Source organism: Xiphophorus hellerii, chromosome 20 (genome assembly GCF_003331165.1).
Source record: "Xiphophorus hellerii strain 12219 chromosome 20, Xiphophorus_hellerii-4.1, whole genome shotgun sequence".
NCBI classification, from domain to species: domain Eukaryota; kingdom Metazoa; phylum Chordata; class Actinopteri; order Cyprinodontiformes; family Poeciliidae; genus Xiphophorus; species Xiphophorus hellerii.
The window spans coordinates 19,461,197-19,481,081 of record NC_045691.1 but is presented as its reverse complement, the minus strand read 5'-3'; the positions used below and the strand labels follow the sequence as shown (position 1 = coordinate 19,481,081).

The following is a 19,885-nucleotide window of genomic DNA, read 5'->3' as shown; positions in this document are numbered from 1 at the left end:
TTGAATACAACTGATTATTTTTACCCTTAAATAATTTTTTGTTATTTTGAATTTCATAAAATTAGTAATTATGGTGTGTATAATCCTGACGACTGCTTTTACTTAAGAGTAAAAAATGCAATGTTTCGTTTTTGCAAAATGTGTGGAAAACAGTCACAGGTGGAGAAATATAAAATAATGTAAACATTTCTTCTTATTATTTATTATTCATATTTCTAAAGAAACAAACCATATTGACTTTTACAGTAATAACAATACTGTAAATCATTATGGATAGACTTAATCAGCATAATAAAATAAACACTAAAATTTTATTTTAGCAGAATATTATCTTTTTGTCATTCTGAACTTTATTGAGTGTAACAGCTGGTTAATTAATCAGGCTGTCTGTGGACCAGATGTTTTCAAAACTAAAAGCAGATGTGTCTATTCAGCCTGGGTTCTAAATGGAGTTCACATTTTTATTGTTTAAAGATTTTTACTTCTAACCTTACCATTACAAACTTTGATATGCTCTTTTTACATTTTATTTTATTGCTGTTTAGACTATTAGTGCTCATGGCGAGTACAATTATATAGTTTTTTATATTCTAGATTGCTACTTATATGTGTTTTTGTATGTATGTGTACAAAAGTGTCTTCAACGTTTGTGCTTTTATCCGTTTTATTTGATCATTTTATCATCTAAAAATATTAATAAATTGCCAATAATTTCTCACTAATCTACATCAAAAGTGACAAGAGAGTTGCAACCTTCTTTCAGCCAGCTGACCAGAAGAGTGCAGCAGTATCATTAAAAATGAATTTAGGTGTATCATAGTAGTATGATGGAAAGTCTTGGTGGTTTTTACAACCATAACGTTTGGCTGAGGTGTAATCCAGTTAAATCTGTGTGTCTGGTGAATGTTGATGTCAAAAAAAGAAGCTAAAAAATAATTAAAATACGTAATGCAATAATGTCATGTATATGTATTTGCCCAGAGTCAAGCAGAGGCGCACTATAAAGGGAACCGCCATGCTCGAAGGGTGAAGGGCATTGAGACGTCTAAGACATCACGTCTCCATGATGGAGACAAACAGCAACCTCAGCCTCCATCCTCGCCCTCCCCACCCGGCCTCACGCCGTCCAGCCCGATATCTGATCCTAATCCCAACAAGCGGGGTAAGACTGTCACCTAAATCATGGAAGGTGATAGAAAAATCGGTCAAAAATCAAATAATCTGTTGAACGAAGTTAATATTTATGTCACTCATTTTAAAAATTCAGCTCAGTGGCTATTTGTTTTACAAATAATTTATGTTATTGGTTTTATTTTTACCTGCCATAGAAATCTTTGGTTACGCAATGAGTCCCGGAAACAAACCCCGCCAAGCTCCATCATGTAAACATGTCCTGTCACAGTGGGTTGGTCAGACCTGCTGTTTGCATATCCAGCTGGAGTCTCACTGCAGTATGTTTGACCTCAGGGAAACGGCAAGCGCAGCACTACTGCTGGAGGCATTGCGTGTTTTTTTTAGACTATTATATCACGTCTGGATCATCGCCGTATGACTCATGCTTGGTTTTTGATAAATAATTCATTGACCAGAAATATTTCTGTTGCTTACAGATGATCCTCAGTCCTGCCCCAGCCTGAAAGATTCACCCTTGACCCCTAACCACCTCCCAACAACTCAGATGAACTCAGCAGACGCAGAGTCGTCTGTCGGCACACCTCTGCCATCCTCTCCCTCCTCCTCGGCAACACTCAGCAGCTCCTCTGGGGACCCAGCAGCGGCCGTTCTACCTGACACCCCCTCCCCGGCACCAAGCCCGTCTTCAGGAGAGTCAGAGGAAGAAAAAGCCAAAAAGCTGCTCTACTGCTCTCTCTGCAAAGTAGCTGTTAATTCCCTTTCACAGCTGGAGGCTCATAACAAAGGTTGGTCCAATCTGCAGAAACTTGAGTAGATCACAGAGAAAACTGTGGGAACTTAACCTCTTCAAAATGCAAGTTCAGAGCTCTTAGAAGCAAATAGAAAACCGATGAAAGTGTTTCAGTGCCTCTTGATGTGAAATTCCGAAATGAATAAAAATCCCATAACACACACTCAATAAATAAGATGTGTCCTGGTGAGGCTCAGTTCAACCAAAACCTGCCTTTTGGAAAAAACAAAACAAAACAACCATTAATCACATATTAAGCATACTTTGATCAATCCTACATTTATGTATTAAAGGTACAGTGTGTAAAATTTACAACATTTTTGTTCTTGTTCGTTAAAACACAAAACCACAAAGCAACAGAAAAACGCTGCACACAAAAATGTTGTAAGCAGACAAAACAGAATCAAAAACCTACAATAGAAACAAACACAAATGAAAAATGCTTCTTCAGGTCTGGAGTACTTCAGTTTTGTGGAATTTGCAGGATTTCATACCTGCTGTTGTTTTTACTAATTGCAGCCTTTCTGCTCTTCCTCTTATTTCGTGTGTTGCAACATTTTGTTTGTGATTGCATCGTTTTTTGTTTGCAGCATTTTTCTGTTGCATCTGTTTTTGTATCATTCATGTGTTTGCAGCTCATTTTGCCATCTGCTTTGCATTTACAGCTGTTCGCAGTGGGTTTCAGTTTGTGCTGCACGTCGGCCACCTTAGAAAATCACCACAATTAACAGAAAAAAAGGCTTGAAATTTTCAGTTTATCTGTCTATCTATACAATGTGTTGCACTTTGTGAATTTTCTTTTGGGAATAAAGTTAATTTTTCAATAATATTCTGATCTATTGAACATTAAAATTTAAAACTAAACTCAGTCACTTGGCGTATTCAGACGAACAATCTCACATCTAAAACCCGACTCTTCCATCCTCTGCAGTTTCATTCATTTCAGCTGTAACCCTCGAGGTTTCCTCAGCTATAACAGTAACAATTTAACCTTGTACCACTTGAAGGGCTTTTTAATCTCATGAGTTTAAGAAATTATTGCAGGAGTCAAAAATGTAATGTTTCATTATAAATGGAAAGCAAGGACAAGTGGCATGGAGTACAAAATCCAGGGTTTGTTTGCAACTTTTACTATTAGTGTGAATTTAACTTCTGAGTTTTATTTCTCTAAAAAAAACAATCTGTAAACAAATTGTTTCACAATAGAAAAGTGAAACATTTTTTCTCTATAAGTATTTCATACTGTTCTTCAAAATTATTGGCACTCCTGATAAAGAGAAAGTCAAAAGAAAAAGCGTCATAAACCAAACAGTCAAAAGGTAAAAGATCAATTTCCTCAAATTAATTTTATAGATATTACTGGGGTAAAAAATAGTTGTAGCTCCAGACATGTTGGTGTTTTTCCCTCACCGAATAAATGTACAAAATATATCCTGGAAATTTCTAGCTATTTTAGTGAAATTAAAGATAAATAATTTTGCTGAAAAAAGCAAAGATGTTTTAAGAAATTATCACATTTCTGAGATTGTTATACAAAACAAGATCATTCTAAAGCTAAATTATGTTGCTCTAAGTTGAAAGCAGTGCTACACATGACCTTTCAGCCAAATGATCTCTTCTTTAACAGGAACCAAACACAAAACTATCCTGGAGGCTCGAAGTGGACTGGGACCCATCAAAGCATACCCTCGCCTGGGTCCCAAACCCAGCCCTGATCAGGGAGGCGAGCTCTCCTCTGATCCAAACACTCAGGAACGCACCTTCCACTGTGAGATATGCAACGTCAGAGTCAACTCTGAGCTGCAGCTTAAACAGGTAAAAACACTCAAAACGAAGAGCTCATGATGAGCGATGGCTTCATAAAAACGTATCCGTGTTCTTTGGTCTGTGGTGTTGCAGCATATATCGAGCAGAAGGCATCGGGACGGAGTTGCGGGTAAACCTAATCCTCTTCTCAGTCGGCACAAGAAGCGCACAGACTTTATGGTAAATGTTTATGGTGTCTTATAATGTTCCTGCTGCTGATCGGGGTTTATTTTCAAATGTAGTTAACGAATCATCCTCCTTTTTTCTGAACTTTCTCAAAGGAACTTCCAAAAACCCTAGGGCCTGGACTTTTACCCAGTCCTCTGGCTGTCGCCGCAGCGATGGCGGCAGCAGCGTCGTCAAACCAACTGGCCCTACGGCCTCCTGGGCCGACCTCCCACCCTCACCCACACCTGCTACAGGGAACGCCCCTCAGCCTGCTGAGGCCAGCCCCGGGTCCCATCCGCACCACACACGGGCCCATCCTCTTCACTCCGTACTAACGGTGAACGAATGGAGAAGAATCAGCAAGAAGCACACTGTGAACTGGAGGCAATCATGTGCCATTGAGAGCCAAACTGGCTGGTCTGGCTGCACTTTTTATTTTATTTATAGAAGATATAAATATTACTCCTCAATGTGTTGAGATGTTTCTATCCTCTCGAGTTTTCCTTCAACACCTGAGCATCAGCTGGTGATCAAAATCTACGAGCTGATTGTTTGAAGAGGACGTCTTCGAGTCTGCAGCTAGATGTCTTCAACTCTTACACAAGTGTCCAAATGCATTCATGCTTCTTGAAGTTTTTTAACCGTTTCACTGGGATTTTATGTGACGGACCAACACAACGTTCACAAAATAACACAAAAAAGAAATCTGAAAACGGTAGTGTTCATTTGTTTTCAGCCCCTCAAAGTAAAAATGTCCAGAACCACATTCTGTCGCCGTTTTTCTATCAACTTTTTAAATAAAGAAACTCAAATCTTTGCTCTTTCTTATAAAGCCCAATCTCAGTCAGACTGGAGCATCTGTACATGTCTCACTGCAGAAACAAAATCTGAAACTAAAACTAAATCTGAGTCGGTCAGATTTAGTTCTGGACTTTGCACCAAAGTGTTATTTTGGTTAATTTTGGTATCAATCTGATGCCAGGTAAATACAGGGCCAGTACCGCTGATACAAATACCGATATTAATTATTTAAGCATGACAGCATCAAACTTTTGTGGTTTTTCCTTTGAATTATTTTGTTAATTCAAAACAAACAATTCTAGGACAGAATTTAGATAAAGTATGTTGGTGTCTACAAAATACTTTAATAACATATTTACGTGATGAAGAGAAACATTGAAAAATCAAAACAAATTTGTGTGCAGTTTTCTAAATAAAGTGCAAAAAAATATCAATTGAGAGCAAATTGAAGAAAAATAAATTAAGGTAGAATTGAGAATCTACAGTACAAAAATGAAATATCATTTCAAGAGGGAATCTGAAACTAAAGGATCAATCTTATCCTGCATGTATCAATCCAATACTCATACCACTTTGGTATTGATATTATCAATATTTTACACCAACCTGTACAGTATTCAGCAACTCTGGCCAGATTTTCAGTCTCTTCCCAAGAAAATTGTTCACACACAATGATGCTGCCACCACCATGTTTCACAGTGGTGATGATGTAATCTGGATCATATAATTTGGATCAGTCATTTTCTTCCACACAAAGTTCAAAAAGTTCAATTTGGCCTCATCAGATCAGAGCGCCTTCTTCCCTGTGCTTATTGTGTCACCTATGTAGATTTTTAGCAGACTACAAATTTGACTTCTTTTGACTTTCTTTCAGCAAAATTTCTCAGTTGACGCTCTCTAACAGAATTTATTAAGGCAATTGGTCGCTGTTAACTTTTTTAGGAGTATCGGGGTAAAGTGGCTCAAAGACAAACGCACCATCTTCTTTTTTTTTTTAGAAATCTTTTGCATAAACAAGTTTTAAAAACTTGAATAATCTGAATAACCACTTTGTGTTGGTCTATCACTTATAAACCCAAGAAAAAAAACACAAACATAATGTTCAAAGAAGTTCAAGAGGTATTAATATTTTTGAGGCACTAAGATCCCATGTGGCGGACTTAAAACCCTACCTCTCTTTTGTTTATTATGTTCATCTCTCTGCATTACAGTTTTACAGCAATTATATAATAAAAACACAGAATTAGATCTAGTACATGCGTCTGGAGTTAGCTGGACTCATGCCATAGCTGTCATCGTAGGTTGGATTATACCACTGTAACGTTCTGCTCTTGTGGCTCATACAATTAGCAGATGACTCTGTGGTTTCTGTCTGGTCACCTGTTAATGGCTGACCTGTATTTGCCTCTGTGGGACACAAAAAAGAAGCAAAGGGGAAATAGCAAATGGTAGGACTTTATATTGCATCTTAAAGCTGAAGTGATATACATAGGAATTTGTAAAGAAGAAACTGCTGTTGCACTATGCAGATGTCAGTATTTGTTTTTTGTGTTATGTGTACAATGCAGTAAGGCTGGAGAAATTGCTAAAAGAAAGTCAATAATTTTTTTTTTTTTTTTTTTTTACTCAATGAAGACGTTGTACTACCAATGAACTCTTCCTCAAACCATTCTGTCAGAAACCTTGCTGAGCGCACAGGAGCGCATTTCTGGTGTCGTTTTCTCATCCACTCCGCACAGAAGCTTCTTGAAATAAGTTTCACACTGTGAGCGCAGCAGGACGACAACTCATTCATGACTTCAATCGCCGGGCTTTCTAACGTGGGCACACAAACACAGAACCACCTTTCACCAGAAACGGCAGTGGAGGACACAGGAACCAGTAGGAACAAAGACACCAGCAGCTAGGGACACACCCAGGACCACAAACACTGAAGAGAAGATGTATGCAAAGACAACTAAAGAAACCAAAAACGGTCACATTTTCGGATCGTATTGGACTTGGGTAGCAGTATTTTTTTCTGTGTACTCTGATCACCAAAAGTAACTATCAGAAGCTCTCAGTAAGGAATTGGGAATCATTGGAAGAAAAGTTTAGGAAACGGGAAACGTAGCAATACCGTAAGCACTTCTGTTACTTTTTTCTTGTCAACTGCAATAAAAAAGATGTAGAGAAATGTAATAAATGTTCCTTAGGAGAAGTGTATTGAAACTTTACTGTAAATGTAGATTATTTAAAAGAAAACAAAAAAAAAAACGATGAACTGTTCATGTTGGGGCTTCCTTATTGTTAGATTTAAACTATGAAATCATTAAACTGAGTTTATGGTTAAAAGAAGTGTTGATTTCTGACTTATATTTCATTTCTAAACATTTTTATGCAAGTGCTTAATGTAACACATACAAATTATTATATATAAAGTAACAGACTAATTTAAATAAAAACTCAAAGGAAATCCATTAATCTCGTATCAGTGCTCTCTGTATTTTATGCCCTCCTTTAAAAGATGTTTCAAAAAGTCTTAAAATAAATTTATATTTGATTGCTCTAAGTTGTGAGTTAAGCCCTAAATTATTCAAACTCGTGAGAGAAGAAGTGAGATTAAATAACAGATAAATTACTCAAAAAATAAAACAATGTGAAGGAGCATCAGTTTTGAAAAACTAATATATCTATTTTAGTCAAGTTTTTATTTATTTTCTTCTTTGAGTTACAATCTAATTTAATTGCCTCAAAGCGTTTCTGGAGGAGGAGACATCAGGAAGAACCGACCGGCCAATCAGAGGCAGGCTATTAATAATAATTAATGTGATAACAATGTCACATTTGACCAAAAAAAAACTATTTAGACTGAAATAGAGGAAAAATTTCAACCATTTGTTACTCCAGCCAAAATGCTGTTTTCATAGTTTCAAACTTATAATTATGGTTATTGAAAAAAAAGATTCACATTTAAGGTTTTACATTTTATCGACATTGTTATTTTGTGACATCACTAACTATAAAATATTTCTGTGCTAACTGAATTGGTGAATTGAGTTATACTATGTTTTTGGTTCACATTTCTATTAGTAATTGTTGAGGGGCAGCAAGGCGTTAAATAAGTTCATGTAGGTCAGTGGAGTAGACAAAACATTTGAAAAAATAAAATTAATAAGAAGTTAGAAAAATATGTCATGAAAACTGTATATAATATTTGAAGAAGTCGCATTATCAGAGGATGAAATATTTTCAGTGAATGAAACTAATACTTGTAGAAAGCTGTTCATCTTCTGACACTGTAAGACAGTCAGACCCACCGCACTGTTTGTCCAAGCTGTCAGTAAAGAACATTAAAACAATAAAAAATAACTTCTGTGGCATACAGTTCCTTGACAGTATTACATTAAATTGCAATTTCTACAATTTAACTACAGGCAGGAGATAAGATTGCATGATTATACTTCTCCTTTTTTGCTCTTTTCAACAAGCATTTTGATATTTTTTTTTTTCCTTTTTATGATTCATGACAAGTTACAACATGTGTCAATGGATTGTAGTCAGTCATAAATGTACAGCTGACTCAGGAAGCAGCTCCAGTGGTACCTGGGATTTGTCATAAATGAATCAGGCAGCCAAACAGAGGAAGGACGTTCTCTTCTCTGCCTGCTGATCATCAGTCAGAACTTTGCTGGGCAACAAAGTCACAAAATGCAAAAACATAAAGCAGTATAAATAATCTAGCAAACCACTGTATGTATGTAGAACAGTGAGTTTGTGTGTGTATTGTAAATACTAAAATAAACGTCCTGCATTGTGCATTGTTTAAAAAAGTATTTATTTTGCTCTACGACAATATTTGTTGTGTAAAGAAATAAAGGAGTGTGCAGAGTACAAATATGCAGAACAGTTTAGAGGACCAGGATTGGTTAACGCTGCATGACATCCGTCAACTGAACAATTAAATAAATGTTTGTGCAACCCAAGGCGGTAGACATTTACTCCCTCTTACCTTGTCTTATTTATTTTTAATATTTCTGCTATGTTGGCAACGTTTTTCTTGACAACATAGCAAGAAAAACAAAATTTCTGCCTTTTTTTGCAACACTACAAGAGGCCCCATCAGGATGGTTTTAATGGGAACTAAAAGCTAAACAAATAAAACAAAGACACTGCAATAACAACAAAAATTCAAATCTTCTCTCAGTTGACTCTGAAAGCCATGCTGTTAAAAAGAATCAGCCAATGAAGCAAAAAATTTAAAATAAAACAACTTGGGAGGGTAAAAAAAAAAAAATAGGAGGAGTTGTTGCCTAAGTAGAAACAGTGAAAATCACCAACAGGTGGGGACATGTTCAGCAGGAGACGAGTGAGTTTGGAGGACAGAAGGAGGATAGACCAATAAACAGACTGGAAGCTGGAGAAAGACGACTCTCAACCAGTACGGGGAAATTTCTGCAGCTTCTTCATGTTATGATTATTCTCTGGGCAGCGTCCTGCACCGGGAAGGAGAGTTGGAGTCAAAGTTGGATTTAGGTTTAGATTTAGAGTTGGTCTGCATAATTTAATACGTAAATTGTTCAGAAAGGAGGGATGTATGGAGTGTCGGAGTTATGGTTTGAAGGATGGATGGAATAAGGTTTGGCATTAGGGTTTAAGCTGGGGTTTTTTTGCAGACTGAGCATAATGCAAGCAAATATTCCCAGAGGGATTTTTTGAAATCTGTAAAAAAAAAATGTAAAAAAACATGCAAAATTTGAAATGAGCAAAAGTAGTTGAAGGATTTGACTGCAATTTAAAGTTTGAATGTCATTTCAAGTTGAAAATATGTAAAAGAGCGCAAAGTTTTTAGCAGAATTTCTCAGGAATGATTGGATATTTGATTAATTTCAATAATACCCAAGATGATCACAAAAAACTGAATGTTTTATACTGTAGAAGATTTCAACAACACAAGACATGGTTATAATATCCTGAATGAGCAGAAAATGGTAAAAGTGTAATTGTTAAAAAAAAACATAAAGTTTGCAGAAGTCTTCAAGTAGTGAAATAAGTGTCCTAATAGTCCTAATAATATGGGACTCCATATTACTTTTTCCCAGATGCATTTTGTGACATCTCTTGACTGATTCCTAATAAGGTCGTTTTATATCATTTATAATTTGTATTCTCTCTGCAAAATATGGCTTTAGAGAAATGGACAATAGTAGTTTAAACATTTTGACCTCTGAAAAGCTGAGCATGTGCTAAAGACAGTAAATTTGTTCTGGACTTTTTTAAAATCCTGATTAATCAAACAAACGGATGGCGAACTCTTTTTCTGGGGAACAAAATAAACCTGTAAACTCTTGAATGTAAAACCGCAGTTGAAACACAACTTGCTTTTAAAACTGTTGTAGAGGTCTTTGCCTCCATCTGGTGGTTGATAATGTTTTTATTTATTTATTGTGAATCGGATTAATAGGTCTTTGACTCTTCTTAATATTATTGGATGTAATATTTAATTTCTTATTTTTATCACCCTGCTTCTCCCAGAAAAAAAAGGATTTTTATACATATATGCATTTTTTTCAGTTTCTAAGTTTGTAAAAGGTTTTTCGTCTTTTGAAAGCTAAATACTTTTGATTTTTTTAGTACTTTGTTGTATCGTTCAAATCGAACAAGAATAAATGTTGAGTTGTTTGCTTTAGTTTTCCGTTCAACTTGGAATCAGGTTTGCTCTGCAGAACAGAAAAAGAAAGAGTAGGTGAACTTTAATTTAATTTTGAATGTTCACCAAAAGTTTTATGTAATACTGCTGCTTGATAAGTTTACATTCTGTTGAGTAAAATTCAGGCTAAAGTAAATAAGTAAATAATCACTGTGTCTGATGCAATCACTGTGTGCCGTATGTATTTGCTCTTACTCAAATGTCGATTTTTACACCGCTAGAGGATTCTCTGGAATATTACCTTTATTCTGATACCTGAACCAGTCAAATACTACGGAGCCCTCTAGGGGACATGGGGAATTTTTTTTCTTTTGCGTTCCCTCGCAATACTTTTGCGTTCCCTCGCAAAACTTTTGCGTTACCTCGCAAAACTTTTGCGTTCCCTCGCAATACTGTACTGGTCAGTTATGCAGCATAATTGAATACTGCAAGCCTTTCTTACGGTGGGCGCCGTACTTTATGCTTTAATATAAGGTTATGTGAGGTATTTCCATGAATGTTAGTATCTTTTTGTGAAATATCTGAAGTTTTATATCTTTCTTTAGGATAGAAAGGCGCCACAAACCTACGATATAAACAGAAACTTTCCGTAAGTAGGAAAGAAATAAAAAAACATCCTAATTTGGACTATTTCTGAGTTATTATCGCGGGTAATAAATCATCTGACAGTTTCGATTGTGTCTCTATTGTGTTCGTAGTCTGAATGGTTTAAAGAGCTGCTTTCAGTGCCGCTCCATCTTAGCCTTAACAGACATAAACATGCAGGAAAAAAATCGATTTTCAATCAGTGTTTTGCACCAAACAGTTAATAATAATAAACAAGTTTTCACTGAGGCTCTGTAAGAGCCATATGAATGAAATAAGTAATTATTGATATGACAGGAACAGGAGGCTTTGACACTTAGGTGTGTCAACGAGGGAGTGACGTCACCAGGTATGAATGGGAAGGATACTGGCTTTGTGTGTGTATTAGGAAGCGGTGAGCGGGGCGGTCAGTCCTTGCAAAGTTTGGAGCATGATGATCAAAATGGAATAAATCGATAATTGTGACAGAACAAAGAAAGAAGTGGTTTGGAGTTGATTGATACACGGACAGATGAGATTCCCCGCGTTAACCCAGTGCAGTCCTTTACCATCATTAGTTTGTTGTGTTTTTAATAATAAAAACTTGTTAATAATAAAAACTGTTTGGTGCAAAACACTGATTGAAAATCGATTTATTTTTTCCTGCATGTTTATGTCTGTTAAGGCTAAGATGGAGCGGCACTGAAAGCAGCTCTTTAAACCATTCAGACTACGAACACAACAGAGACACAATCAAAACTGTCAGATGATTTATTACCCGTGATAATAACTCAGAAATAGTCCAAATTAGGATGTTTTTTTATTTCTTTCCTACTTACTGAAAGTTTCTGTTTATATCGTAGATTTGTGGTGCCAATTTCTATCCTAAAGAAAGATATAAAACTTCAGATATTTCACAAAAAGATACTAACATTCATGGAAATACCTCACATAACCTTATATTAAAGCATAAAGTACGGCGCCCACCGTAAGAAAGGCTTGCAGTGTTCAATTATGCTGCATAACTGACCAGTACAGTATTGCGAGGTAACGCAAAAGGTTTTGCGAGGGAACGCAAAAGTTTTGCGAGGTAACGCAAAAGTATTGCGAGGGAACGCAAAAGAAAAAAAATTCCACATGTCCCCTAGAGGGCTCCGTACGTACTAAAGCAGTTAATGACAAATAATTTTCAAAAAGTCTTAGCAAAACAGCAAGATAGTAGAGGTTTTGTGGTCGTAAAGTTAAACCACCACAACGTGGCGCGCATCAGAACAGTATAAAGTTTGATTTGATCGTCATAGTGAATCATTACTATGACTTTATAAAACTACTGATGTGATCACAGGTTTGCTGTAAGACTGGATGAAACTGGTTTCATTTTATTCTATGTCCAGCAGCTATGCTGGACATAGCTATGCAGCTATGTCCAGCATAGCTGCATAGCTATGTTTAAACGTTTAAACGTTTAAACATGTTTAAATGTTTAAACGTTTAACGTTTAAACATGTTTAAATGTTTAAACGTTTAAATGTTTAAACGTTTAAATGTGCTGAACTTTATAAAACGTTGTCTAGTTTGCAGCCATTGTGGTAACTATGAACTTCATTTGCTACATTTGCTTTGCTGTCTATTTTTATTTTTGACCCGTTTCTTTACAGGAAGGACTGTTTTAACCACACAATGACAGAAACAGGAAGGTCTTGTAGTTTATAATAACTAGTCTAAAGATGAAATGTGTACAATCAGATTCCAGCTGTTTGGTCTCCATTTGATATAAATTTGTGCTCTTTGACCTGTAAGGTAAAGTATTTTGGGTTTAATTATAACAATTATTTGAAACTCCATCATTGAAAACAAAATACAAGTTGTACTTGAGAATTTTTTCTGACAGCAGTTTTGAGATCCTGTCCTGAATGTTCGCTCCTTGGTATTATAATTTGTATTCTTGCTGTTCTGATCATTTTACAGTCTCTTATTGTGTTTCTCTTTCCCTTGTATAATCATCACTCCTCACTTTTCTCTGCTAAATAAAGCAGATTTGGTATTTTGAGTCCTTTGTATGGACTTTAAGTGTTTTATTAATTTCATTTCCAGTTCAACAATCCTATTTGTTGTGTACATCTATTTTTTTTAGAGACTGTGAATCAGTAAGGTTTGATCAAATATCTAATATTATTGTTTACTAGTATTAAAGGCTAAAGGGGAATACACAAAGATATTATATTTTGATGGCATGTTAAAATCATCTCTGAACTATATATACATATATATTGTTGGGAAATTTAAATTTCTCTCCTAAATTTAGGGCGGAAGTAAAAAAAAAAACCCTTTAATCATTTCCTCTTTTTGGGTCACTTCTGTATTGTGAAGTATCTGAGTTGGACTTACCAAGTTTACGAGTCAGTGTGACGGTCTACGTCAGACAAAATGGAAAAACATTTACAAATGTTGGGTCTTTGCTAAGTTATTCCACGACAAGAGTTCAGAAGCCTTTTTTGAGGCCAGAGTTCAATTATAGTGTCTAGACTTTGATTCATCCACAACATGAACAGCAAGCGATTTCATGGAAGACTCCTGGACTTCCTGCATTGGAGTTTCTGGGAATCTCAAGCTTAGTGGTGTAGATATTCTGACCTCCATATTTATAAAACTACGCAGCAGCTGCATGAACACATATCAGGACTCAGCAGTTCGTCTACGTCTCAAAGACAGGGGATGTTGTTTTGTCGGAAACAGGAGGCAGACTTAAACATAGATGGCTAGAGGCTCCATCAATTTAACATCCTCAGCCAGAAGAAAACACCAGGTGGTTTCCTTGTTATTCAACCAAGTGACAGAAACTTTTCATGCATTGCTCTCCTAAAGACGCACCTTCAGGAGGGAATGACCGACAGTGACTCACAGAACAAACGGATGAGTCAGTGAATCATGTCACCTTTTAGCTCCCTTCAATTTAATTCATTTACATGATGCCAATTCACAGCAATTATCTCAAGGCACATAGAAAACATGACTATTTAATAACCCGATTATATCACTGGAAGAAGTGATCTATCAACAGAAGTCCAGCAGATTGAACTGAGTCATTGACCCTTAAACAAACACTACTACTCAGGAAGCATGTGGCGACAGTAGAAAGGAATGACCGCCTTTAACAGGAAGGAATGGCTGTCAGCAGAGCCAGAGTTAGAAGATCTAATCCAAGGCCTACTTTAGCTAAGCTGAGGCTCAACAGATAGTTTTGTAAGGGAGACCTGACCATAGTGTACCAAGGACCTGTAACACTAGTCATTAAAGTTATAAACTTCTTGCCACTTCTTATAAACTTCAAGCGAGCAGGAGAACAGCTCTTTCTGTAAACTTTGTCCTTAAGTGGCAACCAGAAATTCAAAGAAACCAGAATAATACTGTTTTTCTGCATGAAACTTAAAATCAAACATACAGTTTCTACTTTAAAAATGCTTCCTTGTTACTTTTATTTATTTTTCATTGCAAAAGTAATTTTGTAGCTTAAATGGAAATAATAAAAAATGTGACTGTAAAGTTATTGGCAGCAGTAGTATAACATGGTTTGTGTTTTACTTTGGACTGTAGTTTAGGGTGTGGGTTTCAGTGGTTATAAAGGTTTTGAAACATTAACCATCTGAGGATTTCTTTTCTCAGATAGGATCCCTCTTATTAATCTTCTGCTTTTTCATTGTGTATTAAGGTCTATGTTGACTTATTTCTCTTATAATACGAGGTTCTGCTTGAGAAAACAGGAATTTCCGCCTGCAGCAAAAAAACAAGCTTATTGCAGCATCGCAGCCTAATAAAGAGGATCCAGAGGAGCGGTAATTTCAGCAGGAAGAGAAACACGCAGCCCGTCAGAAGAGCTGAAGAATCACTAACAGACACAGCAACTGCTAGACAGACACAGAGCAGCGTAAAGGTAAGAGCTGCGTCTCATTTCCTTTAAATATGCTTAATTTTCCATCACATTTAGGTCAGATGCCTCATTATCAACAACTCAGGAGTTTTTCTGGAAACATAGATGTGATGTTTACAGAATGTTTTATTTCAATGCTCTTTTTCAAGAAAGCTGCAGTTTTAATTTTAAAACCATTACGCTTTCATTGACTTGTGGCCTATTTCGAGGGTAAATTGTTCACTAGTCGGAGTGAATTTTAATGAGCAAAAGTACTTTTATTTATGTAGAGAGGCTTGTGTTGTGTGATCATTCCCACTCCTTTCCTTCAGGATGTAGAAACGATCTATTCATCATCATTAGGTGCAAACCGGCTTTTATCTCATCTGATAATGTTGGTTTTATTAACCACAGATGTCATTTAAACTTTTCAAATTATATTGGAGTCTGTTCAGTGTAACATGTATTGCACCCTGTGTGTTTTAGTATGTATTTTATTCCTTATTGTATTCCTTTTCACATTTTGCTAAGTAATAACATTAAATGTTGAGTTTTATTCAGGTCCTAAGTGAAAACAGTGAATAGTTTTATAGAGGAAAGCAAATGCTGCATGGTTTTCAACAGTACTACAGATATAAATCTTAAAAAATGTTGCATTGTTTTGTATTCAGCTCCCCTGAGTGAATCCTTTGTAGAGTCAGCTATTGTTGTGATGACAGCTGTAGGTCTTTTGGGGTTTGGTTCTACCAAATAAGCAATTTTAGAGAGTGAGATTTTTGAAAATTTGTTCACTCTATCAGATTTTAGGGAGACATCAACTTTCCAATCTTAAATATATTTGAAAGTCAGGAATATTATATTATTATATTTTCACACACTGATCTAAACTCCTCTATTAGTAAGTGGTTTTATTCCAGGATTGGCCTGCAGTTTGCTCCATCCCTCTTACCATTAGTCTTCCAGTATATATTGGGAAATAACCATCGTATATATGTAAATATATAAAAAGTAAAATCAGAGAAACTGATCATTTTAAGTAGTCTCTTAATTTTTTACAGGGCTGTATATATACGTATATGGTGGTCGTATTATAAAAGTATAGAAAACGGCAATAGTCTCTTCTGCTGTGAATTATGAACCGCATTTATGTAAATATTTTTACATTATGCAACAAAATTAGACGACTATGTTCCCCCACTCAGCTAAAAAGAAACCAAATTTTGTCAAAGCTAAAACCCACACTAGTGGTTTCAAGCAGAGCAGCAGAGGGAAGTGGCGAACTAATTTTGTCTACCTGCTGTATAACTTCCTTCTCAGTTAAAGGAAACCAACTTCTCTGTTATTTTCACAGCATAAAGATGAATTACACAAACCAAATAGAGGACAGTAACTTCTCCTGCTACAGCTCCTCGGTGGTGGAGTACCGGTACTTTGCCGTGCTGTGGGGATGTTGTGTAACCATCACTGGAACTGTGGGGAACCTGATGACCGTCCTGGCCTTCGCCCTGGACTCCCGTCTCCAGACTCGCTTCAACGTCCTCATCGTTAACCTGGCGGTGGCTGACCTTCTCTACTGCACCATCCTGCAGCCCATCTCTGTAGACTCCTACCTGCACCTCAGATGGCGTACTGGTCAGGTCTGGTGCCAGTTCTTTGGGCTGCTCCTCTTCCTCTCCAACTCCGTCTCCATCATTACCCTCTGCCTGGTGGCGGTGAGCCGATACCTCCTGGTTGCAAAAAGAGCTGTTTTCGACCGGGTGTTTTCCAACCTTGGACTTACTTTACTCGTGGTCTCAGCTTGGGGTCTGGGTCTGGCCAGCTTCGGCCCACTCTGGTCTGTTTACGTGTTTGTGCCTCAGGTGTGCACCTGCAGCTTCCATCGCACCAAAGGCCGCCCGTACACCACCATCCTGCTTTTCTTCTATTTCTTCATCGGTCTAGGATGTGTTGGACTCTTCTACATGCTCATCTACAAAAAAGTCAGGCTTGCATCAAAAGCCCTGCTCCGCTACAGGCTGAGTAAACGCTCTTCTAAGAAGAAACCTGCTCCTTCAGCTCAGGGGACGGACGATAGCGGAGTGGAAAGTGGTGCGGGGAAGACATGTAGCTCAGAGATGAGCAGCCAAGCAGAACCGGACCAAAACACACAACATTACGAAAAGGCTATTCTCCCACCTCAGAGCTCAGCTCTACCCTTAAAGTCATCAGACGACAAGCTAGTGACCCAAAGCACTGCTCCCACTTCGCAGTCTGCTACTCCAGAGGATAACGAATTCAAGCGTGTGACCCGCATGTGTTTTGCTGTGTTTCTCTGCTTTGTGTGCTGCTTTGTCCCATTTATGCTACTAAACATAGCCGACAAAGAAAACCGCGCCCCACAGATGTTGCACATGTTCTGTGCCAACCTCACCTGGCTCAACAGCTGCATTAACCCTATTCTGTATGCGCTCATGAACAGACAGTTTCGGCAGGCCTATGGCGAGCTGCTCAGCCGAGCTGCTGCTCCTTTCACCCGCCTCTGCAGCTGGTGTCAGACCCACAAAGTTTGATTTCATAGAACCTATTTTGACTGATCCACGAGTCCATAGTGTCCATTTCAGGCTTCCCGGTTTCTTCTCTGGGTCATGCAGCAGGGCTCTTCCTCTCAGGGAAAACATCCCCTGAAAGCTACCAGGGTTGACTTTTTATTCAGTTTATTAGAACTGGACTACATGACCAAAAAAACTTATCATGAAGTCGATGTCAGTAATTGTCAATATAGATAATTATTAATTAGTTTTTTGTTTTAAATATCTGAAATACTGTCAATGCATAACCTTTCCTGTTTTATCTGCAGTTTCTACTCCATGCCATTGGTCTTTATGTTTAAACAGTTATGAGAAACCTTAAACTTCAAGTTACTCAACAGGTTGTTACTAGGTAACTAAAGTTGGAAAGAATTTGAAACTGGTTGTTGCTAGGTAACCAAAGAATGAGTTAGTTGATACGGTTGATTCCACCAACTTTGAGAGGTTTGCCCATATTTCCCAGAATGCTGTGCGGTTCTGGATCGGAGCTCTTTTGATCAGGTAAAAAAAAAATCTGATTTTAAATCACAGCTCCTTCACTTATATCCTTATATCTCATAGATATTTACATCTATTTTGAAGTATAAATTTAAATCACACTTTGTAATTCAATATGCAGATAAATGTTGTTTATTGTGCAATAAATTGTATTTTTTTAAGAGGTTAACTGTGTCGTGACGTCATTCGGGATAAGAAGGAAAAGCAGGGTGCTTTGTCATTACAGATTGTGGAAGTGTTCATTACATCACACCAGAAAGAGCCCTCATTGCTTAACTAGATCAGGCCAGTCCCAGCTAACACAACACTCCAATAATTCAGGAACTTGCTCTGTCTCAACGCTGTCTTATTTGTGCTGACACAGCATGACTAAAGCTAAGGGCTCAGGTGATTTGGCCTTTATGATGATGTAAAATGGGTGGAATATGCGTGTGCAGACATGCTAGCAATTTATTGAAGCCTCCATCTGGGAACACAGACGGCATTGTCTATGGCTGTTTTGAAGCTTGGGGAGTCTGATTTTTTCTTGACCCAGTTTTGTTTAAAACACTTTAACAGCAGCAAAGCCCTCTGTGACTCATAAGGGTAATACTTAGACACTCTTTCTAATTTACTTCTGTCTGTTGACTAAGTGATTCATGCACACAGTGGTAACCTCTGTAAGAAAACATAAACACATACATGCAGGAATTATAACATCCCCTCTGAAACATATTCAAGGTTACTTTACTTTAAACATCCTTTTCAAGTTTTTGATCTCAAGTGGACAACATATGTTTGGACTATCTGGCTAATTATCAATAATTTTAAGTTAAAACCAGAAAAATAACATAAATAAAGTGACCTAATATTTTACCCTATTCAAATTTTGGGGGTAGTAGCAAAAAAAAGAAAATGCTTTGACAGTCAGTCTTTGCGTTACATGTTCCTGTATTGTCCCTCACGTTAATAAATAATTATCTAGACTATTCTAGTTGATCGGCAACAACAAAAAAGGAAAAAAAAGTTAATAAACTTAAGCATCTGTTGATGCAAGTTAAGAACCCCACACTGAAATAATGTAATTATCTAGCTTAATGATATTTTGCTGACTTTTAATCTTTCAAACACAGGGTTTTGACCAACATGCTCAGCTCCCTGAGCATTGTCAAAATTATATCTATAGGATATTATTGTTATTAGAGGGGAAATTCATTGAGCCTGTCAATATCAACCTCTTTGGACTTGGATGTTGGCTCTACTACCCCCCCTGCAAGTCTTTATGAGGTACTGCATGTAGGCCTCACAAAATTAAAAACCACAAATCATAACCGAACTGATTTACAAAGAATACGGCTGGGTAAAAAAAAAAAGCTAAAGAAACAAAGCTGCAGTCTTTTAACAAAAATAATTTTTTACTGCAGAAAAATCAATTTCTGTTTAAATATTTTCAACACTAAATGTGCAATAATTAGTTGTCAGTTTAGAGCTACCCAATGATCAGAGCATTCATTTTTATTTCCTCTCAATGTAAATTACTTTTAAAATTTAAACCATTATCAGTCCGTAGTTGAGTGATGTTTCCAATATGTGTAACAGTGTCATGAATTATTATCCTGAGTGATACACCACAGTCCACAGGAAGGACTGATCTGTACTGAGTAATTTGATCAGAACATCAAATTTAATATTGTAAAATGATATCATCATACAGACACAAATATAGAGTTATGTGTCAATTCTGGGACTTTTAAAACCCTAAAATGAATAGACACTCTGCCCATGTCTAAAATAGTAAAAAGCATGATGTTATAAAACTACTCTAAATAGAATAGAATAGAATAGAAGTACTTTATTCATCCCAGCAGGGAAATTACTTCGCAGTTACAGCATAGAGACAAGACAAGACAAGAGACAAGACACAATAACAGCGTCCGGGTGTTGAGTCTGGAGTTTGGTTGTGGTAGAGCTGATGACGTCAA

At 36.9% G+C, this 19,885-nt stretch overlaps 2 protein-coding genes across 3 annotated transcripts in view; both read left to right on the top strand.

Annotated features, from left to right (window-relative positions):
• Window positions 1–8,497, top strand: part of LOC116710279 (zinc finger protein 385A-like) — a 45,648-nt gene extending 37,151 nt beyond the window's left edge. For both annotated transcript variants that reach the window (XM_032549251.1, XM_032549252.1), the window contains exons 4-8: window positions 982–1,162; window positions 1,611–1,919; window positions 3,552–3,739; window positions 3,824–3,910; window positions 4,012–8,497. In XM_032549251.1, coding sequence (XP_032405142.1) covers window positions 982–1,162; window positions 1,611–1,919; window positions 3,552–3,739; window positions 3,824–3,910; window positions 4,012–4,233 — 987 coding nt within the window. In that variant the 3' untranslated portion in view covers window positions 4,234–8,497. The remainder of the gene's footprint in view (window positions 1–981; window positions 1,163–1,610; window positions 1,920–3,551; window positions 3,740–3,823; window positions 3,911–4,011) is intronic.
• A 6,092-nt stretch (window positions 8,498–14,589) lies between these two features.
• gpr84 (G protein-coupled receptor 84) lies at window positions 14,590–18,090 on the top strand. The gene is made up of 2 exons (XM_032548413.1): window positions 14,590–14,883; window positions 16,211–18,090. Exon 2 carries the CDS (start codon window positions 16,218–16,220, stop codon window positions 17,406–17,408), a length of 1,191 nt encoding a protein of 396 aa, XP_032404304.1. The 5' UTR covers window positions 14,590–14,883; window positions 16,211–16,217; the 3' UTR covers window positions 17,409–18,090.
• Window positions 18,091–19,885: the final 1,795 nt, after the last annotated feature.